Source organism: Anopheles gambiae, chromosome 3 (assembly GCF_943734735.2).
Source record: "Anopheles gambiae chromosome 3, idAnoGambNW_F1_1, whole genome shotgun sequence".
Lineage (NCBI taxonomy): Eukaryota > Metazoa > Arthropoda > Insecta > Diptera > Culicidae > Anopheles > Anopheles gambiae.
The window spans coordinates 90195109-90216668 of record NC_064602.1 but is presented as its reverse complement, the minus strand read 5'-3'; the positions used below and the strand labels follow the sequence as shown (position 1 = coordinate 90216668).

The following is a 21560-nucleotide window of genomic DNA, read 5'->3' as shown; positions in this document are numbered from 1 at the left end:
AAATAGAATTGGTTACTCGATTTTTTTTAATGAATTTAGTGCTTTTATACAATTTATCATGTATTTGATACGATTCGTGCAGAATATTCTGATTAGATTCCTTTAGATTTGACAGCTGCATGTGTTTTATGAAAATATTTTAATATTTTGAAACATTGGATAACCGGATAACCGAGCGTATACTGTAGTCACTGACTGATCATTTCTGGTTATATATAAAATTCCAATTTCTACTACTGATGCCCTATAACTGTTTTTTTATAGCGTATTTAATGGATTCGATTAAGATCCGTTTTGTTATCCCATTTTCGCAAAAGTGAAATTGAGCAGCCACAATATCAGTAGATTGGGTCAATTCAGAAGGATTCTGGAAATTCCGATCGATTCTCGAAGCTTTGGGAAACATTCGAAACAGATATATTTGGATTCGGAATCGTGGATGCGTAGGTATGCTCTAGGGTACCCATCTCTACACACAAACGGTATAAAAAACCGAAGCTTTCTATACAATTTCAAACACCACAATTGTATGCAAGTTGGTAATTTTGTAGCAATACACTTTACAGTGTAGCCGGTTTGTTGTGACATTTCGGGCTATCGTCTATTTGCGCTATTGTTTACATTTTGCATCGATCGCTAGCAAACCGGAAAAAAATGTTCAGCGCCAAACGTGTTTTACCCTTTCTGCTGAAGAGTACGAACAGCCTACGACAGCAAAATCGCTTCCTTTCCGCAGAAGCGAAGGTACGGGCGAGTTTACATGACGGTGTGCATTAAGTAACGTTTCCTTTCTCCCTCCAACAGCCCGCCCCATGGCCACGGAAGGTGTTTTCCGGCGTGCAGCCGACCGGTGCGCTGCACATTGGCAACTATCTCGGTGCGGTGAAGCGCTGGGTGGAGCTGCAGGAAGCCGGAGAGGACGTCACCTACTGTATTGTTGATTTGCACTCCATGACCATCCCGCCGGTAAGAAGCACACCCTGAAGTGGGGAGCTTTTCACTGATGTTTGGTACCATCCTCTCAGGACCCCGACACGTTACGTCACAACACGCTGCAAATGACGGCAACGCTGCTGGCGTGTGGTATCGATCCGGCACGGGCCACCCTCTTCCTCCAGTCGGCCGTCCCGCAGCATGCCGAACTGTCCTGGATTCTGGGCTGTCTGACGACAATGGCACGCCTGACCCATCTTCCCCAGTACAAGGAAAAGTCGGCCAACATGAAGGAAATTCCGCTCGGCCTGTACCTCTACCCGGTCCTGCAGGCGGCCGACATTATGCTGTACAAAGCGACCCACGTGCCGGTCGGGGAGGATCAAATCCAGCAGCTGCAGCTGGCTCAATCGTTGGCGCGCGCGTTCAACAACAAGTACGGCCGAACGTTCCCGTTCTGCGAGACGCTCGTGAACGACGGCAGCCGGCTGAAGTCGTTGCGCGACCCGTCAAAAAAGATGTCCAAATCGGATCCGGACCCGAAGAGCTGCATCATGCTGATCGACCCGGCCGACGTGGTGCTGGAGAAGGTGAAGAAGTCGGTGACGGATTTCCGGTCGGAGGTTACGTTCGATGCGAAAGAGCGGCCCGGCGTGTCGAATCTGATCACGATCCACTCGCTGGTCAGTGGCAAACCGGTGGAGGAGATATGCCGGGAGGCGGTGGGGAAAAACACGGGCCAGTACAAGCTGCTGGTGGCGGAAGCGTTGATTGAGCATCTGCGGCCGATCCGGGAGCGGATGGAGCGGTACACGCGGGATGTTGGCTATTTGGCCGACGTTATCGAGGAGGGCAGTGAGCGGGCGCGGGCGATAGCGGAGCAGACGATCGACGAGGTGAAGGAGAAGATCGGTGTCGATGGGTTACGTGCTGGCCGGCGGCGAAGGAATGTGCGGCAGGAGAGTTAAATAAAATCGCAGCGTGCTGTGGTGGTAGTGAAGGAAGAGTAAACGGGTAAAGTAAAAGCAAAGAAAGCTATGGGTGCAGTTTCAACGTGCTTAGCAACCGCGACAGAAAATTAGTCGGAGAAGTAACGCTTATCAGCCTTTAGTAGAATTTTGTAATAGAAGAAGAGATTTGTGCATTTTTTAAATTATATTATAGTGGCAAAACAGAGAAAACCTTCAGACAAAATGGCACAGGCGAAGGCAGTTGCCAAGTTTTGGATCACAACCACCGACCTGCTCGACCACGTGCTGAAGCACGAAAAACGAATACAACTAGCGGAACCGACCAAGGACGGGCGGATCGTGCATCGCTTGGTGTCGGATCTGTTCTGTCGTTATGTTCAGCTGTGCCGCAGCCTGGAGCGCTGCTACGACCAAACGCTGCAAGCCCAGAAGCGAGCCGTCATACAGCAACTGCTGGAGGCTGGGCAGGCGCGCATGCTCGAGCTCAGGACGAAGTTGCAGGAAATCGAGCTGAGCGAGTTCGTGTACGTGGACGGGGCGCTGCAGGAGCAGCATCTGATACCGGACGATGTGCTGGCGGTACGTCCCTGCTACTTTCCCGCACGGCGACCCGACGAACTGCAAGCGCTGCTCGATGCGCAAAAGCTGCCCGCGTTCATCGAGCCGGGAAGTGATGCGGAGGACGGGAGCTCCTCGGACGAAAGCGAACAACCGGAGGAAGAGCAGGTTCCCGTTGGAAAAGGCATTAACCGGCCCGTCGTAAAGCGAGACCGTCGTAAGGAGCGACTGCAGGCCGCATTGAACCTGATCACGGCGCACGAACGGGCACGCCAGGCCCGGGTACGGCAAACGAACTTTCGGCTCCATCCCGACCGCTACTATCCGAAACCGATCGACGAGGAGATTGTGGATGTGCCGTACGAGTTTTTCTACCGCCCCGGCCAGTTCATGCTGTACCCGCTGAAGCGCACCGTCTACAACTGGGACTTTCGGATGAAGAAGAAAGATGTGGTCCACTTTGCGTACTACGCACCACCGGGCTGGGAGGAACAAACAGTTCGGGTAGCGTCCGTACGGTGGCCCGATGCGAAGGAGCTGGCGCTGAAGCAGCAGGCCGAGGAAGAGGCTGCGGCGGAGCTGGCCCAGGTCGAAGCGGCGAAGCGTCTCGAAGAGGCATTGGAACGCATCAGGCTGAACCGGGCCGCAGCAAAGATACAACGCTATTGGCGCAAATTTAATGCACTAAAGGCGCAGAAAAAGCATCGCTTTGATAGATCCAAATTTTTGGGACTGTTTGATGACTATGAACCGAAGCTGGGGGATGCGCTTGCCGTTGCGGAGGTGCGAGCGGCGCGCCGAGCCCGACAGCCCGAGTTCGATCGTAGCTTTGTGGCGGCAATCGCAGACGAAAAGGCACGCATATTGCGCATCCGAGGTCCGGCCCTGCTCGAAGACATTACCGACTTTGTGCGGGCTTGGTTTCGCGAGTGGTACGACGAGACGCTGGCGTTCGATCTGATCCCGGAACCGTTCCAGGGCGGCACGGTGTTGATTGTGCGCGGCGAAACGCTTACGCCGCTGGAGTATCTGGCGCTGGAGCGGCAGAAGCAGCTGGATAAGCTGAAGACGCCCGAGCAGAAGAAAAAGGAAGCCGATGCAATGAAGGCGGCAAAGGAGCGCGAGCAGGAGAAGAAGCAGGAGGAGAAGGCACGGCTGAAGGAACTGGCGCGGGAGAAACGGGCCAGGGAAAGGAAGGAGGGCAAGACGTATGATTTTACTGAGCCGGAGTTTATGACCAATGCGTACCGTAAGGACAATTACTGCAAAAGTTCATTATATGTTTCTATATTTTAGAATTTCTGCTTGGATTATCAATCATGACAGGAGTAGGTTTGATGTTAGTTCCAGAGCGAGTAATAGGCTGGGTAGTTGTTCCTTGTTCCAGAAAAAATCTGAATTTAAGCTGAATGTGTTCGTAAGCTAAGGTTCTGAAACAGTTTCTAGATCAAGATACGTTCATGATTAATTTCTAGACCACGAACAATTCAAAGAGAATTAGGATCATTGTCAGAATCTGGTTAGTTCCAGGTTAGGTTCCTGTATTGGAGTAGGTTCAATATCTTGTTAGAAGTCTATAGATCTGTATATTGTCCTGTAGAAGTTCCAATATCTTGTTAGAATAGTAACATATATTAAATCGGTATAGAGTTGTGTGCAGTTCCAATCAGGATCAGAAGATATTCTTTATCTGTTGAAGGTTAAGAATAGGTTCGAGCAGTGGCGGATCTAACGGTAGGCGGACTAGGCGGTCGCCTGGGGCCCCGCCGATTTAGGGGCCCCGTAGATCGCTAGTCTATAGTATGCCTTATAGACAAAGTACTAGCGACAAGGGCCCCCGAAAGGATGGACGTTGGGCCTCCGAGGCTGGCGAGTCATTTGCAACCCCACCACCCCCCCACCCCCGCCAGCAAATTTTAGCCTGTGACTGATGATCGTATGGGCCTCAAGTTTACTGTTCAATCTCCCAACCCAAGAGCCAGTAGCACCTCCCCCCCACCCCGTACACCATTTACCATTTACAGGGGGCCTCAATTCGCCTTACCGCCTAGGGCCCCCAATACCCTTAATCCGCCCCTGGGTTCGAGGCCAAATTCAGGATCAGGATAGGTTCTTCATGAACTGCAGGACCGAAACAGGTCTGTTTAAGCTATTATAAGACTATTAACACTGAGATAAGTAAACTATCTGTTAAATAGCCGGAATTAATGAGATAATCCAGAATCACAATAAGTTCAGGATAAGTACAGTGTAAGTTTATGGATTGATATAGCTTTGAAATCAGTTCATGGACCAACAGAGAATCAGTAGATGCACCAGATTAGAAAGGATTCTTAAGATGTTCCAAGATTGGGAGAATTTCGGGAATAGTTCCAGAGCCGGGATAGTCTCGTGATGAACTAAAGGTCTGGAATAGGTATGTTATGCATCAGCTATTAGATTACTATCCTTTTGCAGGAGAAGGTTAGTTTAAAAAATGGTCTCAAAATTAGGATTGGTTCAGAATAAATTCCAGGAACAGGATCATTACAGTATCAGTTTGAAGATCAATGTATCGGATCAGGATCAAGATAGATTTATGATCAGGTTCGGAATCAGTTCCACGACCGGAACTGGTTCAGGGTTCGTTTCGAGCATTAATTCCACAATATGGAATAGATCCTCCAAAAGCAGGATTGGATCAAAATCAGTTTTAGGGCTGGGACTGGATCGGGATTAGATCTACGACGAGAATATGTTCAGGATTAATTCCACGATAGGGATAGGTTGCATAACAGTTCCAAGATCTAGTTCCAGCGCCATAATGGATTTGAGACCTGTTCCAAAGATCATCCAGAGACATCGACCTCTTCTTTCTCATCGTTTCGGGCTCTTCTTAATTTCCAGTAACGCTGGAGGAAACACTCGCACGATACCGCAAAGATTGGGCCTTTGTCAACGAGCTAGACAACCTGCAGGATCTTCCCATCATGGAGTGGATCACGTTGGACAAGTTTGCCGAGGTCCATCAAGAACTGCACGCCGAAGTACACGAGCTGCTCAAATCCGAACGGGAGCTCCTGCAGATGGCGCTGTGCAAGGACGAGCGGATGAAGTACAAACCACCGAAGCCGAAAAAGCCTCCCCGTGCGAAAGGTGCCAAGGGGAAGAAACGCAAAGAGCCGATCGATCCGACAGCTGATCTGTCCGTTGAATCCATCCTTAATGAGTTGGTCGAGCGAAACGTACTAAAAACGTGTCGCAAGCGAACGTTTGAAGATTACATCGGTGACTTCAATTACGCCGCCTTCGAGAGGCGCAATCGGCTGGAGCAGGATCCACCGCCGGGCATGGGAGAGGTGAGAACGATACTTCAATCCTACCTCTACGGGATGGGACCACTCGCTGCACCGAAACCGAAGTCCCTCTGTCTGGTAGGACCACCGGGGTACGGGAAAACGTTACTCCTCGAAGCGATCTGCAACGAAACGGGCTCCACCCTGTTCGACCTGAGCGTTGACACGTGTGGACCGGTCGAACCGAACAACATGGCGTACTTTTTGCAGCTCGTACTACGCGCCGCCCGCCTGCTGCAACCGTCGGTGCTGGCGATCGAGGGTGTTCATCGTGCGTTCTACAAAAAAGTGCCCCAGCCGGAGCAACCGCTCGATCCCGCCAAGCTCGGCAAGCATCTATTCAAGCTGATCGTTAAGCAGCTCAAACCGGAAGATAAGGTACTGCTCGTCGGCACCTGCGATCAGCCGTGGGTGGCGAAGGTAGGACCGCTGAAGAAATGTTTCGACAAGATCCTGCTGCTACCCCGACCGGACTATGGCTCCACCGTGCTGCTGTGGCAGTATGCGCTGCGTCGCTTTCCAACCGTACCGCGCGATTTGGACCTTTCCGCCCTGGCCAAGGTCACTACCGGCTACTCGGCAGGGCAGATATTGGAGTGCGCGCGGCAGGTGCTTAACATCCGACGGCGCATGCAGTTCGGCCGCAAGCCCTTGCAGGTGGACGAGCTGTTGGACCACTTTCTTGCTGGGACCACTCCGCAGTACCCGATCGCCGACAAGGAGTATGAGAAGTTTGTCAAATGGCACCGCAAGGTGGACAAGCTAGCGAAACAGCGGGCAAAGGTGATGCGCGAGCGGCAACTGCTCGCCGAACAGATGGCTGCGAAGGCCGCCGGAGCAAAGAAATGAGGAACACGCTTTAATAATTTTCGTAAAAAAAAAACCGTTCACCCGTCCGTCGTGTGATTGTTTATTACTAAATGCAGAGACAAAAATTATCCAATAAACACAGAGAACGCAATAGTGGAGAGCACATGGGGGAGAGACAGGGAGTGAAAGAGAAAATTAAATTAACGATCATTGACGTGGCACATTATATGCGAGCCCCGCTCCCTTAAACGTAGACGAGAAAGTCTTTCCGGCCGCAGACAGATTCCGCGAACAGTTTGCCCATCTCCGTCGGTGCCCCGAACGCGACCTCGTCCACCGCGATGGTGTAGCCGAAGATGTAGTGATACCGGACGGCGGCCACCAGTTTGCGTCCGACTCCTTTGCGGCGGTACTTCGGCGAAACCCAAATGCGTGAGATGCCGCATCTGTGGTGAAAAGAAGATTGTGAATTAATAGTGGTGAGTTTAAAAACAAAGCACGCCTTTCGAACCCACTCACTTGGCGTGATAGAACTCGGACGAGTAGCAATCGATCGGTACGCCGTGCAGCCCGTCGAGGCAAATCATGCGGTTCGCGTACTGGAGCGGCTGCACCACACAGATCCCCAGCACGGTCGAGCGCGCGACGGCCAGATAGACGCACGCCCCTTCCGGCAGCTCGCCGCACGTCGCGTACCCCAGCTCGCCGTCCACCAGCTCCAGCACGGACTGGGCCTTCCGCAGCAGCGGCTGCCGGGTGCTATCGACCTGCGATACGACGATGATGCGTCCGGTGACGTCCCACTCCGGTACCTGCACCACCACCTGCTCGTTCAGCCCGCTCGGGAAGCTCAGCTGCGCCTGCGAGCGATGGAAGCGATCGTGGAAAAGCTCCTCCTCGGGCTCGTGCGTCGTGTAGGTGAGGCCGCACTCCTTGCAGTGCACCGCACCGTACACGCGCTGTCCCGCATCGATCTGGTACTGGTTGTGGCCGGCACCAGCTCTGTCCGCCTTCGCTCGATGGTCCGGCTGCTGGCGGAGCAAATGCCGCACGTCCGCCGTTTGCTGTTCGGCGGCAAGCGTTTGCTGTCGTTCCTCGCGCCATAGCTCTTTTACGCGGTCGGGATAGAAGATGGGGTAGTATGCGTTGGTGGTTGGGTCGGTTGGCATCGGCTGCTCCGACTGGCACTGGGTTTGGCACTGGTAGTGTGATACTAGAGGGAAAAGGAAATGAGAACGGTGAAAGATGAATAATTTCATTTCGTAGTGCAAATTGGATTCTATTTAGGGGGTCATCCATAAATTGCGTTACTTTGTAGGGTTGATCAAACCGATAGAAAATTAATTGAGGAGATATACTTCTGGCCTTTCGCAGCATCTATTTTGGGGCAAAGCCTGTCTTCTGTACCACTTGACTTGCTTATCCGTGTGACATATTGATTACCCATAACAGGATAATTTGTTTTGCGTATGGAGAATCACGGTCTTGAATGCGAGGCTGGAACCCACGACGGGCATATTGGGAAGTTATGCGAGTTAACGCTACACCACGGGACCGGAACTTATCAATTGTATCGTTACGTTGTTTATGGATAACCTCTAAGTTTTGGGCGTAATCGATGCCGGCTAGCTCCAATTTTTTGTGGAATGAATTTGAGATAGTAGGTCCAGAATCAGTTTCCGGAATCTCCATGAGAATGGATCGTTTGGAATGGAAGTGTTAGTTTTTGTAATTTGTAAAATCATAATTTGTATTCAATTTCAAGGGTTCTGATCCAACAGACCTGATATAACGAACCATTCAGACTAGTGATGGGTAAAGATGGAAATCATCCAGAGCCGACTCTGACCCGATTCCGGTAATTTCGGAACTGATTTCGGAAGTTAGGTCCACCTAGCATTATCTGTAGTCGTTCTGAATCGTCCGGGACCGCTCGGATTCGTTCGAAATCGGAGTCGTCCGAAATCATCTGGAGTCGTCCGAGGTTGTTTGGTGTCGGAGTCATCCGGAGTCGTCCGGAGTCGTTAGGAGTCGGAATCATCCGAGGTCGGCCAGAATCGTTCGGAGTCGTTCCCAGTCGGTTGGTGTCGGAGCCGGCCATAATCGCTCTTCAAAACAAAGGCCAGTATACGAACTGCGCGCGCAAAGCCAACAACAACAAAATGAAATATCTGATCACAATCACATTAAACCGAAACGGCTCCAGTTGACTTCTACCGACTACGAACGATTCCGACTCCAGCCGACTCTGAAAGACTCCGGACGACCCCGGACGACTCCAAACGACTCCAAAAGACTCTGAAATCCTCCAAAATCACAAAATCTGAACCACTAGTTCCGCCCGAAGACGGACCGAGGACGACTCCGGACGTATCTGGACGATTCCGAACGACTCCAGAATCCAGAATGCTGGGAGAACCTACCTTCCGGAGTTGATTCTGCATTTATCGGAGTCGGATTTGCCCATCACTATTCTGGATGACTGCGATCGACTTTGTACGACTCTGATTCCGGTTAACTCCGGCCGACTCCGGACGACTCCGTCTCCAAACGACTTCGGGCGACTCTGACCAACTCCGAACGACTCTGGGTGACTCCGGAAATCTTGGGACGACGCCGGACGACTCCGGACGACTCCGGACGACTCGGAACGATTCCAGCTCCGGGCGGAACTGATCGTTTGAATTTTACCGGAATCGGATTCGTACTAACAATAGCCGGAGTATGATCGAAGTCGACGAACACATCACTAATTCAGACCTTTCCGATTGTGTTCTGATAGTTCCGACCAGCGATTCCGTGGTTTTAAAAGATCCTTACTTACTTATCCGGCGCTACAACCGCTTTGCGGTCTTGGCCTGCCTCAGGAGTGTCCGAAACCGCTCACGGTCTCGCGCCTTCGTCTGCCAGTCCGTTATCCCGGCCTTAATGGCGGACGCCTCCACGCCATCTTGCCACCTCAATTTGGGCCTACCACGCCTCCTCTGTCCTTGTGGACGGCCTAAAAAGACTTTACGGGCTGGGTCGTCCGTTTCCATGCGTACAACATGGCCAGCCCACCGGAGCCTGGCGAGCTTAATACGCTGTACGACAGTGAGGTCGCCGTACATCTCGTATAGCTCGTCATTATAGCGGCTCCTCCATTGTCCTTCCACACATACGGGGCCAAGTATCCTTCTGAGCATCTTCCTCTCGAACGCGGCTAAGAGGGCTTCGTCAGATTTGGACAGTGTCCATGTCTCAGAGGCGTATGTGAGTACTGGTACTATATAGGTACTATATAGTCCCAGCTTCGTCCGTCGCGACAGGTTCTTTGAGGTGAACTGCTTTTTCAGGCTGTAGAATGACCGGTTGGCAGCCAGCATCCTTGCGCGCAACTCAACTTCCATACTGTTGTCGTTGCTGACCTTTGACCCAAGATAGGTGAATTCTGGGACGACTTCAAAAGTGCGTTCACCTATCTGTACATCACGCCTACGTAGATTTGGATTATTTATTGGTAGGTCCGCTGATGTTGCCACCATCAGTTTGGTCTTTGCCTCGTTTATCTGCAATCCGAGGTTCTCTGCCGCCTGCTCAATCCCTTGGTAGGCTTCTGCTACATAGGAGAGCCGCAGACCAATGATGTCTATATCATCAGCGTATGCCAGGATCTGGGTTGACTTATAGAAGATGGTTCCCGTAGTCTCCACCCTCGAGTCGCGGATGGCCCTCTCTAGCGCCAAGTTGAATAGGAGACAGGCAAGCCCGTCCCCCTGGCGCAGACCCTTGGTGGTAGCAAAAGGTCCTGAGAGTTTTCCATCCACCCTCACCTGGCATGTGACGTTGGTCATAGTCATTCTAACTAGCCTTATCAGTTTGGCCGGGATTCCAAATGAGCTCATAGCGTCGTACAGTTTTACCCTGGCTATGCTATCGTATGCGGCTTTGAAGTCTATGAAGAGATGGTATGTGTCGTTTTTGTATTCAGCCATCTTCTCCAAGATCTGCCGCATGGTGAAGATCCTACGTGGTTCAAAATTTCGAACTTACTTCCGTACCTATCGAATCTAGTAAGCGCGCTCCGGGACGCACACCACTAGCTCGTTTCATTATTATTGTTAAAAAGGCATATAAATATTCAAAATCGATTTTGATGCCAACTTACCGGTTGAGTTCTGCACCACCGTTGTAGACGCAACACTCACGTTGTGATAACTCGTAGACGTGTGATACGTGTCGTGCTGTATGATGATTGTACTGTTGGATAAAAGGTCGTCCCGCTGCTCGACGCCCTCGTACATGCTTTCGCCATCGTACGCAAGCTGATCGTAACCATCGAACGTCGTGGAGTAATCGTTAGCCTCGTGAAGGACGGCCTCAGTGATCTCACTGCCGCCATGTTGTACTACAACCATCCCATTCTCGCAGTCCGCCTGCTGAGCCTCCACGGTGGTGTTCCCCTCGGGCGGACTGTGCTCCACCACAAACCCATCGCCCGCCGACAGATAGATAACGTTCGATTGGATCGGTATCGGTGCATCGTCCTCATCGTTCGCCCTTCCCTCGCCGAAACTGTCGCTACCACCATCACCGAGCTTGCTGATCAAATCTTCCACCTCCGCCTGCTCGTGCGCAAAGTCGAAACTTTCCTCCCCGAACGCGGTACGCCGGCGCTTCGGCGCCTGCGGAAAGCTGAGCAGCTTGCGCTTTCCGCCCTGCTTCACGCCAACCATGATCGTGTCGAAGTGTTTGTACACGCTGCGTATTGATCGCGATCGACGCTTCGAGCGGAAGAACTTGCGCTGCGTGCCACCACCGTCCTTCTCCTCCTCCCCCTCCGAGGCTGAGCCTTCCTCTTCCGACGAAGACGAGCTAGCCCCCTCGCTCTCGGACGACAGCCCCGCGCCAGCTAAATCCGTCATCGAGCGGGAGGTGACGAGCGGACGGGCGACGCGCTTTAAGTTTCTCTGTCCCTCGCGCAAAATACTGTTCACGCGCTTCAGCTGCTGCAGCATCTGCTCGTGATCCGGTTCCTTGTTGCTTTTCGGCGTGGTGGGGCAGCTTTTCGTGCCACCGGCGATGGCACGATTTTTCGTCTGCTTTGCCACCGCCGAGCCTCCGCCTTTTGCTGTGCGTGACCGATCGGTTCGAGCTTCCTTGGGGGAACGTTTTTTCGTCGGCTTCCGTATCTTGTGCACCGTCCCCCGCTGCCCTAGCCGTGGGGCGGCGGACGAGAACGATTTGGAGCGTTTGCGCATGGTCGCTTTGTGTGGCGTTTTTGTGAGCGGCACGTGCTTGGGCGTCACTGGCTGGTGGTGCGTTGTGGATGGCTTCGGGGAGGGCGTTGATTTGTAGGCGCTGGTGCTGGTTGGGCCCTGTGCCAACGAAGTCGCCGACGAGTAGAACGATTTCGTCGACAAAGGCTGGAGTGGTTTAAGGGGGCTGTGGTCCTTTTCGGCGACGGACGCTGATGAGTAGAACGATTTTGCCGGTATGGGCTGAACGTCGTTAAAGTGCAGTGCGGTGCGGGCCTTCACATTGGGTCGCTTTGCTGTACTGCTGCTCCCTCCCGTCTCGGTGCACACCGGCGACTGGGAACGGTTGTCCGGCGTACTCACCACCGTGTGCGGTCTTTTCATACCCAGCAGCTGTGCCTTTGGCTGGTGTTGTGGCTGGGCCTGCTGCTGCGTCCTGCGCTGCAACGGTCCAACCGACGCCCGATCCCTATTGGTCGATCGGCTGCGCGTCGTCACGCCCGGCGTGCGGTGCAGGGCTTTCGTGCGCTTTTCCACGAGATTCAGATCCGAGCTCATCATCAGCGAGAGCGAGTTGGAGTTGTTCTCGTCGAGCAGGGCGCTCTCCTCGGCACTGAGCCGGCTGCTCGGCGTTTCCGGGATGCTGCCGCTGAACGAGAAGCGCGTCTCCTCGTCCACCATCGCGACGTTTTCCTTGTCCTGGTCGACGGACAGCAGCTCGTACCGGCCGTTGTTGGTGAACCGGCGGGCAAAGTCGGGCGACAGCGACCGATCACTGTCCGGCGACTCGTTGCCGAACAGGTTGCGGAACGAGGTGATGTTGGTAAGCGCATTGCTGCTGCTGCTGGCTGCAGTTTGGGGGGGAAGGATGGGAGAATTCATGTTAGTTGCACGTTTTGACTAGGTAATTTGGCCAGGGCAGAGGAATCTGGTACTGAACCTATACCGGTCCTGGAACCTATCATAAACCCATACAAGTCTTAGTACCAATCAAGTACCTATACCGGCCCTGGAACCTACCATGAACCCATACTGATCCTAGAACCTATCATGAAACCATAATAGTCCTTGAACCTATCATGAACCTATACTGGTCCTGTAGCCGATCAAGAATCCATACCGGTCCTGGAACTGAAAGTAAACCCATAAAGGACATGGAACTGATACTGAACCCATACAGGTCCTAGAACCTATCAAGTACCCGTACCGGTCCTGGAATCTGTCATGAACCCATACCAGTTCTGGTACCTATCATGAACCTATACCGGTCCTAGAACCGATCACAATTCCATACCCGTCCTGGAACTGATACAGAACCCATACCGGTCTTGGAACCGATACTAAATCCATGCCGGACCTGAAACTGATACTGAACCCATACTGATCCAGGAACCTATAAAGAATCCATATCAGCCCTAGAACTGAAAGTAAACCAATAAAGGACCTGGTACTGATACTCAACCGATACCGGTCCTGAAACCGATCATGAACCCATACTGATTTAGAAATGGCTTCTGATTACAATTATTTACAAGAACTGTACCTGGAATTGTTCCGGATACGGATTCGGAACGATACTTGGACCGGGTATGGAACTGATACCGAATCAAAAAATAGCATATTTTAAATAGGTAATCTTTAAACAAATTGGACAATATGTCTATGCCAATTTTTATGGATTTGGGAACAGTTCCAATATTGGTATGGGGTAAGAATAAGTTTTAATGGCCCTAATGGCCTTAACTTCAGGGTTGGCATTTGCAAGATCGTTATCAATTATGTATCAGTTTGTCCGTTTTATTAGATGAATAAGCTAATTGGTGTAACGTCCTACGCGGACATACAAGGGCTATGCAGGGCTTCCGTGTCCTATACAGTACCACGAAGCCGGATAGTCTAGTCCTTGCAACGGGTGGAACGGTCCTCATTATAGACTTGAACCCATGACGGGCATGTTAATGAGTCGTGCGAGTTTATGACTGCACCAAACAAATGCAAATTTTCATTTTTGTTGATTGTAACGTGTAAAGAGTTTAAATTTTGAACGGATTTTTATCGCTAGAAATTTTACGAAGCAATGAAGAAACGTTCCATGAAAAGATAGCAGGAGAAACCATGTGGCACCATTAATTTAGGTTTGTTTTATTGTATAGATATTGCATTGTTTAGGCGTCCTTGTAATAATTTTAATTTACAAATTAACACCACAAGCAAAAAGAACACATTTGTAAGGTCTTTTGTGTTGGTGGTAAATTCCATAAACAATTCACAGAAAATCCCACCAAACAGGTAACAAATCAGGTTTATGGACCTTGGACATGATCGGACAGGGAGCAAGCATATAAACCGGGATCGTACGTCGTTTGAAGTTTGAGTTTGAACGTCGACCAAGAGCGTGGAGAAAACTTCAAAAATACAAGGAAATGGTTCTGGCTAGACCTGATAATATGATTAAGATTGCTAACAGGACCTTAGCCCGTAGTCGAATCCGTCAGCGCCGTCAGGTCAAAACGACCAACAGGACACTCAAGTGAGGATCAAAGCGGGCACCGATGGCTAGAAGGGAAACGGCAGGAAGAAGCAAGCTACACCCAACAACGTCCTTGTTGGGATGCTCGGGCTTAACAGCCCCCTCTCGTTTCAGTGACGAATCCAGTAGCAACAGAGCTAAGTAGGCCACTGGTTGTCCCGACATCAACGTGAGACGCCGTGAAGCTCCAGCATCATCTGTCAGAACGCCCAAAAGCCAAGCCAGAACAGAACTTACGCGTTTGGCCTTTCTTCCGATGGCTCCCGAACCGCAGCGGTGTCATCGGCCCAAGGTCGGTCTCATCTGCTGCATCCTTCCCGAAGAGTGATTTTTTGCTGCTGCTGCCGCTGGCCAGCTTCGGCGTGCCGAGAAGGGCACCGCGGTGACCCTGTCGCACCGCATTCCGTGGCGTATGCTCCATCGCTGCCCGCGATCATGTGGGTGTTTTGTCGTCGGTTTGCTCTAAATTTCCACACTCACACACACACTTTCAACTATTAGTGTTTCGGTTTTTGCAACTTTGGGGAACAATTAACGCATTTTCGTCGCGAAACACGAACGCGCAAGCTAATTCCAGCTCGAAGGATGATCTCAGCGCAGGAAACGTAAACAAACGCGCGTTGCTATGTTTATTTTTTGGCGCGCGCTGTCGTTGTTCGTCCGGGTGGAGGGGGTAGGATCAAAAATTACCCAAGTTTTGACGTAACGTTTACGCGAGCGCTGTCAGTTTGGGGGTAATTTTTCAATATCCTCGTTCAGTTGACAGTGTTCGAGGTAAACAAAAGGAAAAGAGGTAATTTTGTGGATGTTTGGTTTTTTTTAAATATTATTCAACATTAATTATTCCGGAATGCACGCTCTAGAATGAACTTAACTAAACGTTTAATAAATAAAGCTAAAATGTATGACAGTTGCTGGGCACAGTTATCTCATTAACAGCTCCTTTGAAAGCCAAACAAGCTATCTGACGACTATGACTTTAGCGCAAACGCCCCTTTTTCTTATCCCCCTGCATCACCCAACCACGCAGATTTATCACCTTTCCATGGCCTTCACCTGCTCCTCGACGTACTCCAGCTTCTCGGCCGCCTGCTCGATCGCTTCGTACTGGTAGTTCAGATGCTGGAATATGATCTCCATCTTCTTCAGATTCTGTATGCTGTTGTCGACCGTGCTCTCATGGTAGGCAAAGTTCTTGGCCGCCTGCATCAGTATTTCGTTCGATTTCGAGCCACGCACGATCTGCCGTGCGACGGACGAGGCATTGTTCACGTTCACGGCCACCCGTTCCGCCAGCCGCCGTTTCGAGTCGCTGAACAGATTCTTCGCGCTGCTGCTCGATGCGGATGCCATGGCTGCCGTGGGATGATCCGGTTTGCGGTAGCTACAATGGCAAGCGAATGCGTTTTTTACCTGCACTGGAATGGGTATTTTAATTAAAAACTTACCGTCCCAAAAGAATGGAGCAAAATTTGCCGTGCGAGTGGACGCTGCTCGGAAGGGCAAATCTGATTTGTTTATGTTGTTGCTGCTTTTTCCCATTTGACAGCTTGCAAAGAGTGGTCAGCAGCAAGGTGGATTTAAAAATATCAGGTGGTGGACTCTAGTGCATTTTGACAATTCGTCACTTGACGTAAGGTCCCCAGGATTCAAACTTTGTTTACATTTATTAAATTTGTTCATTAAATTTATCTACCCAATTTTTTCGATTAAATATTCTTTAAAAATATATTTTGGACTTTGCAAGTTCTTATTAAACATTAAAACATGGATTAAAGTGTGTTATTTTGTTTTATTCCGTGAATTTATTCCATAATTCATTGTGTTTTCGACATTTTTGGAGATAAAAATTAAGAAAACCATTATTTTTTCAATTTCCACATTGATTCCTTATTATCGACGAGCCGCATGGACAATTTACGCGAGATTAGAACTCTTACTCACATGATTTTAAATTTCGTACATAAACAAATCATCAAATCTTTTGTTAATATATCTAATTTTTTCGATAAAACCAATAGACACACAAAAATACACATAATAACAAAGAAATCTGTTCTATTTGCTAAGCTTTGTGTGCGGAAACCAATGGTTAACGGTTCAAAAATGACGTAAAGTCCCTCAACTATGGCGACCCCCCAAAGGCCCTTTAGCTGGAAATCACGAGATTCGACTTACGCGGAAATTCGAGATACGCGGTATTTTGCGGCCGTTTTCGGTCCCCATTAACCGTGTATCTCGGGGACCGCCTGTATTTGTTTTTTTTTTTAATTATTATTATTGTTAGCTAATATTATAAGATTCTCATATGCATACTTCTAGTTAAAATATTGTCTTTATTGCATTTACTGTTATCAAACCAAAAATCCCCGTTTTACAACTACATTCTATATATTCTAGAAGTTCAGCACTTAAGTTGCTAAGCGTGTGTTGAAACATGTTAAACAAGCAAACCATGATTTGGGTTCGTAATACAAATAAATAATGGTATATGGTGGTACCATAATAAATATGGTATAAACCATATCTAATGGTCAAGGCAACATTGCAAATCTAATGAAAAAAGCCAGCATTACATCCAAAGCGTTGCTTCATCTCTTTGTTAACCTTATTGATCCAAGGAACTTCGATTCTATCTACTTTCGGGACTCGTTTTGCAACATCGGCCGGAGATACCGAAATACATTTTGGAAATATGTCGCATACAACGAGTCGGGTGAGCCGTGGTATCGGTACCATTTCTTTGAGACAGTCCAAACGTAACACATTGTGCAGTACAAGCGTTTCCAGTGCAGGGAGTTTACTGAGCGCTGCGAATATTTCTCGATAGCGCTCGTGATTTATATTAATATCAAACTTGATCCATAACAAGCGTAACCGCCGCATGTGTCCAGCGAAAAGATCACATGCTGGAACCACCTGCGAGACGTTGAGTTTAATCATGAGCGACTCAATCGATTCAACTTTCGCTAACGATGGCCAGTCAATGTTAACATTGCCTAGCAGAAGCGTTTTGAGGTGAGGCAAGCGAACGCCAGCGAACGATAGACCGCTAATGTAGCTCTCAATTGACAACTGTCGTAAGTTGGTTAGGTTCGAGATGTAGCGGAACGAATCCGGATTGGAAATGTACATTGACGTGAACGACAGGTTCTCCAAATGGACGCACGATTCGCAGATGGCCTTCAGCACCTTATCTGTTACCAGGCAACTGTGAAAAAGACGTAATTTTTTAAGCTGGGTCAACTGTTGACAAAATACGCTCTTATAGGTTTCTGTTTTTTGTAAATAATGGTCCAACGCACGGTACAAAAGGTGTGTCGCCATGAACAGCTCCTTCAGATGTTTCAGCTTCCAGTACGGTTCTGCGTCACCATGTAGTGCATACTGTTCGCCTATCATGTACCACACGTCTACATTCGCCAACACTTTCAGGCACTGCATATTGGGACAATTGATCCTGCCGGGCCAAACGCAGTTCAGCACCAGCTTGTGCAGTGAACGATTCACAATGTACAGTTGGCTGAACGTGGATTGATTATCTCTTTGTTTGTAGCTGATGGCTAGCTCCTGCAGACTGTCTAGCATTGACACCGCATCCGACAGCTGTACGGCCAACTTCTCCGGTACGGCCGGCAAATCAAGCTTCAGCACGGTCAGTTGCTGCATCAACCGTACTGCGAAAAGCTTGTCGAGCACAGCTTGCATATGCTCGATACTATCAGCCGTTGGCTGATACTGCACATCGAGATGAACACGCCGGTAACAACGTTTGGTCCTATTCAGCAATTTGGTTGCCGCCTCCACCTTATCAGCAATTTCAATCAACGGCGGGAGGAATACATAGCTGTTTCGTTCCTCACGGATTCGCAGCACAAACCGACAGGCACTGTAGTCGGCAAACATTTGCTCCAACCGATGGCATGTTAGTGAAACTGCCTTCAGCGACTTGAGCTCAAGATAATCAAAAATGGAAAAAATGAGCTGGAACGAGCAATGAAGTCATGAAACTATGCAGGATGTGGGGTTTGAATGTTGAGTATTATTTACCTCCGATGGCAGCTTGTCGAAGGGAGATCCAGCATCGGGTAGATCCATTTCACATTCACCTGTAGCGCTGCTTTCAGTTGGCGTCAATGCACGATTCGTCGGCCGGGCGTTTGTACGAATGATTCCGTTGCAAACATCGAGCTGTCAAAGTGCTTGTTTACCACAGCATGTTCGTCTTTTCTTTTTGGACGAACTTCAGCTGTGTTTACACGACGGTGCACGTGCGCGCGAAATGAAAAGTTCCATGCAAATTTTTACTATATACAGGCGGTCCCCGAGATACACGGTACCCCTTATACGCGGATTCGGAGATACGCGGTTTTCTAAATTTGACAGTTCTTTGAGCAAATTGTACTGATTTGACACATCAATTGTATATTGCCAAATAATTTCCGTTTCGATTGAATGTTAAAAACTATTTCAAAAAATTTAAAACTGTTATATTCAGTCAGAATCATATCAAATAATTCATAAAGTGACTAAAACCGCCCCCTACTTGCAAAATTACTCGAATATTAGTGATATTTTAGTTGGAAATCACGAGATTCGACTTACGCGGAAATCCGAGATACGCGGTATTTTGCGGCCGTTTTCGGTCCCCATAAACCGTGTATCTCGGGGACCGCCTGTAGTTTATGGACCTTGATCGTAAGTTTCATAAAGCGTTTGTATATTTGTGGCCTTAAATTCACCGAAAACAAGCGAGAATCTTCTCTCTATGTTTATTTGCACGATTATTCAAAATCGGGTCAAATTGCTTGGGTAGTGTTTGTTGCATGGGAACGACACACCTGCCCGTTTGAATTCAAGAATCCAAATAGCTGCTATACCCAATTCAACATTTGGCATCTGACAGCTGGATGTCTTGGAACTTATCAATGCGCTGTTTGTGTGTTTGTTATGGAGATTTTGAACCTACATCGTCCCGATCGGCGTATCGGAAATCGGCATATGAAAAGAAGATCACCGCGCAACATACTCATAGGTAATCAAAACCAAGCATGAGCCGTCCGCGAAGAAAATGCGCGAGGTATTCGTCCCCGCCCAAATTGCACATCAATGAGCTGCCACAAGAGGTAAGCAAAGGTCAGACTTTCCACTCAAATCACGATGATTTTACTCCTCCATTCCACTTTCCAGATAATGTACACCATTTTTGACTATCTCTGCATCTACTCGCTAAGAGAGGTTTCACTTACCTGCCGCCGCTGGGAGCGCCTGGTTTCCGAATACGGCGCTACACGATTTACCCTGCGCATTGGCCGTGTGCGGTCAGATGGCAATATGAGTTATGCCGATTTGAGGGCCCGTGAGGAGGCACACTTAACAGAAGCAGCCAAAATGCTCGATTGGACCAAGCGCCGCTACAGCAAGGTCAATATTGATCTGCTGGGAGAACCGTTTGTAACGCGTCAAATGAATCTCGTGCTCAGCAAGCTACTAGTGCCGTCCTGGCTCCAGCAATTGGTCGTACTAAGGGTCGGATTGGGGAAAGATTTGCAGACGTTCGCCGTAAAGATATCGAAGGCGGTGGTAAAGATGGGATGCCTGCAGGAGCTACACTTGGTTCATCCAGCTAATGGCTTAATTCGTTCGCATTCATTTAAAGAGCTGAAGGTTGTTAATCGTTCACTGCACAAGCTGGTGCTGCATGTAAGTCTACCTGAGGTCATCGACTGTCCCAATCTTCGCGTGCTGGATATTGTTTCTTCACTGGATGTGGAGACCATCGTTGGTAAGCAGTACATAGAGCACGGAGGCGAAGAACCGTACTGGAAGCTAAAACAGTTGGAGGAGCTCATGATTTGGCATGCTGCTGCTGATGATGATGATGATAGGATGATGTTTTCATCACGTCCTCACGAGCAAGCTATTAGTATCGGTTCTATCGAAAAGATCGAATTTTACCGGCATTTGAAGCAGCTTAAGAAACTGTACTACCACGCTAGCATCGCATCGAGTGAGGTGCTGCAGGCCATCTGTGAATCATGCGTTCAGCTGAAGGATCTGCATTTGCTGTACTTGGCTAGTATCGGGCCGAATCCGTTGCGCCACCTATCGAACCTGATCATGCTGCAACAGTTGAGCATATGCTGCAGTGCCGATATTCTATCGTTCACAGGCGTTCGCTTGCCCCGGCTGGAGAGGCTTCTGTTGTACGACATGAAAATCGATTGGCCATCGTTGGCGGAGCTGTCGTCGATCAAGTGGCTAAAGATCACACCCGATCCATCGAAAGTCGATCAAATATGTGATCTTTTCGCAGGACAGCTCAGCAGTCAGCTAAACTTTTTGTGGCTCTCTATGGACTACGTGGCTGTTTACGCCTGCCTGCCCAAGCTGTCTGCTCTGAAAACGCTTGTGGTGGAAAATGTTAATCAGCAATTTTCGAAATATCTGCCTAGCTTGCCTCAGCTGACACGTTTGGTTATTTTTCCAGGATACATGTCAAAAATGACCTTGCCGGCTCGGTTTCCCAAACGGATGGTGAACTTGGAAATCATGGAGCTTGGGTTTTTTGAAATACTCGAACATGATTTTACCAAATGCATGATGGAGGGTGATTATGCACGTCTGAGCGATCACTTCCGTGAGCAGAGGTCCATATTACTCAAATATTCCTATAGACATGTAAGTTCCTTAAGGTAAAGAAAACAAAAACTTGCTTTTATTGATTTGTTTTACTTTGCCATCCTACGTCGCAACGTTCATCGCACTAACGTTGGCAATAGAAATTATTTCCGTTTTTTTCTTGTGGGAGGTGGCTACTTGTCTGTTCTGATAGATTTTGGAATCAAAACAGGTTTTATTGTGGAAGGATTAATCTATCATATAAGGTAGTACTATAAGAGTTCAGGGTAATACACATCCACTCTTGATGAACTATAGGAATGAATAAATGATTTATTATAAACTTTTTCTAATTTAAGGCTTTCTTACTTACTTACTTATCCGGCGCTACAACCGCTTTGCGGTCTTGGCCTGCCTCAAGAGTGTCCGAAACCGCTCACGGTCTCGCGCCTTCGTCTGCAAGTCCGTTATCCCAGCCTTAACAGCGGATGCCTCCACGCCATCTTGCCACCTCAGATTGGGCCTATCACGCCTCCTTTGTCCTTGTGGACGGCCTAAAAAGACT

At 49.1% G+C, this 21560-nt stretch overlaps 6 protein-coding genes across 6 annotated transcripts; 3 read left to right on the top strand and 3 right to left on the bottom strand.

The window, feature by feature from the left end:
• The first annotated feature begins 588 nt into the window (after window positions 1–588).
• LOC1280898 (tryptophan--tRNA ligase, mitochondrial) lies at window positions 589–1937 on the top strand. The gene is made up of 3 exons (XM_320768.5): window positions 589–744; window positions 805–966; window positions 1026–1937. Exons 1-3 carry the CDS (start codon window positions 655–657, stop codon window positions 1899–1901), a joined length of 1128 nt encoding a protein of 375 aa, XP_320768.5. The 5' UTR covers window positions 589–654; the 3' UTR covers window positions 1902–1937.
• A 21-nt stretch (window positions 1938–1958) lies between these two features.
• LOC1280899 (dynein regulatory complex protein 11) lies at window positions 1959–6758 on the top strand. The gene is made up of 2 exons (XM_061655866.1): window positions 1959–3711; window positions 5349–6758. The coding sequence occupies exons 1-2, from the start codon at window positions 2127–2129 to the stop codon at window positions 6644–6646; spliced, it is 2883 nt and encodes a 960-aa protein (XP_061511850.1). The 5' UTR covers window positions 1959–2126; the 3' UTR covers window positions 6647–6758.
• Window positions 6664–15089, bottom strand: LOC1280900 (N-acetyltransferase eco). Its single transcript, XM_061655865.1, has 4 exons — window positions 14612–15089; window positions 10755–12692; window positions 7127–7820; window positions 6664–7053 (listed from the first exon to the last, which is right to left on the bottom strand). The coding sequence occupies exons 1-4, from the start codon at window positions 14793–14795 to the stop codon at window positions 6852–6854; spliced, it is 3018 nt and encodes a 1005-aa protein (XP_061511849.1). The 5' UTR covers window positions 14796–15089; the 3' UTR covers window positions 6664–6851.
• Window positions 15090–15171: 82 nt separating this feature from the next.
• LOC1280901 (BLOC-1-related complex subunit 7) lies at window positions 15172–15981 on the bottom strand. The gene is made up of 2 exons (XM_061655870.1): window positions 15823–15981; window positions 15172–15758 (listed from the first exon to the last, which is right to left on the bottom strand). The coding sequence occupies exon 2, from the start codon at window positions 15725–15727 to the stop codon at window positions 15410–15412; it is 318 nt and encodes a 105-aa protein (XP_061511854.1). The 5' UTR covers window positions 15728–15758; window positions 15823–15981; the 3' UTR covers window positions 15172–15409.
• Window positions 15982–16690: 709 nt separating this feature from the next.
• Window positions 16691–19317, bottom strand: LOC1280902 (uncharacterized). Its single transcript, XM_320772.5, has 2 exons — window positions 18425–19317; window positions 16691–18358 (listed from the first exon to the last, which is right to left on the bottom strand). The coding sequence occupies exons 1-2, from the start codon at window positions 18470–18472 to the stop codon at window positions 16928–16930; spliced, it is 1479 nt and encodes a 492-aa protein (XP_320772.2). The 5' UTR covers window positions 18473–19317; the 3' UTR covers window positions 16691–16927.
• LOC133393013 (uncharacterized) lies at window positions 19315–21348 on the top strand. The gene is made up of 2 exons (XM_061655867.1): window positions 19315–19500; window positions 19565–21348. Exons 1-2 carry the CDS (start codon window positions 19426–19428, stop codon window positions 21071–21073), a joined length of 1584 nt encoding a protein of 527 aa, XP_061511851.1. The 5' UTR covers window positions 19315–19425; the 3' UTR covers window positions 21074–21348.
• The last annotated feature ends 212 nt before the right edge of the window (window positions 21349–21560 follow it).

Bases quoted from the DNA above. Each gene is read 5' to 3' on its own strand.
- LOC1280898 (XM_320768.5), top strand. From the start codon at position 655: ATGTTCAGCGCCAAACGTGTTTTACCCTTTCTGCTGAAGAGTACGAAC. The intron at 745-804 runs GTACGGGCGAGT...TCCCTCCAACAG, and splicing joins TCCTTTCCGCAGAAGCGAAG to CCCGCCCCATGGCCACGGAA. The intron at 967-1,025 runs GTAAGAAGCACA...CCATCCTCTCAG, and splicing joins ACTCCATGACCATCCCGCCG to GACCCCGACACGTTACGTCA.
- LOC1280899 (XM_061655866.1), top strand. From the start codon at position 2,127: ATGGCACAGGCGAAGGCAGTTGCCAAGTTTTGGATCACAACCACCGAC. The intron at 3,712-5,348 runs GTAAGGACAATT...CTTAATTTCCAG, and splicing joins GTTTATGACCAATGCGTACC to TAACGCTGGAGGAAACACTC.
- LOC1280900 (XM_061655865.1), bottom strand. From the start codon at position 14,795: ATGGAGCATACGCCACGGAATGCGGTGCGACAGGGTCACCGCGGTGCC. The intron at 7,821-10,754 runs GTAAGTTGGCAT...TTTTCCCTCTAG, and splicing joins GGTGGTGCAGAACTCAACCG to TATCACACTACCAGTGCCAA. The intron at 7,054-7,126 runs GTGAGTGGGTTC...TTTTCACCACAG, and splicing joins TCCGAGTTCTATCACGCCAA to ATGCGGCATCTCACGCATTT.
- LOC1280901 (XM_061655870.1), bottom strand. From the start codon at position 15,727: ATGGCATCCGCATCGAGCAGCAGCGCGAAGAATCTGTTCAGCGACTCG.
- LOC1280902 (XM_320772.5), bottom strand. From the start codon at position 18,472: ATGGATCTACCCGATGCTGGATCTCCCTTCGACAAGCTGCCATCGGAG. The intron at 18,359-18,424 runs GTAAATAATACT...TGCTCGTTCCAG, and splicing joins TCGACAAGCTGCCATCGGAG to CTCATTTTTTCCATTTTTGA.
- LOC133393013 (XM_061655867.1), top strand. From the start codon at position 19,426: ATGAGCCGTCCGCGAAGAAAATGCGCGAGGTATTCGTCCCCGCCCAAA. The intron at 19,501-19,564 runs GTAAGCAAAGGT...TCCACTTTCCAG, and splicing joins TCAATGAGCTGCCACAAGAG to ATAATGTACACCATTTTTGA.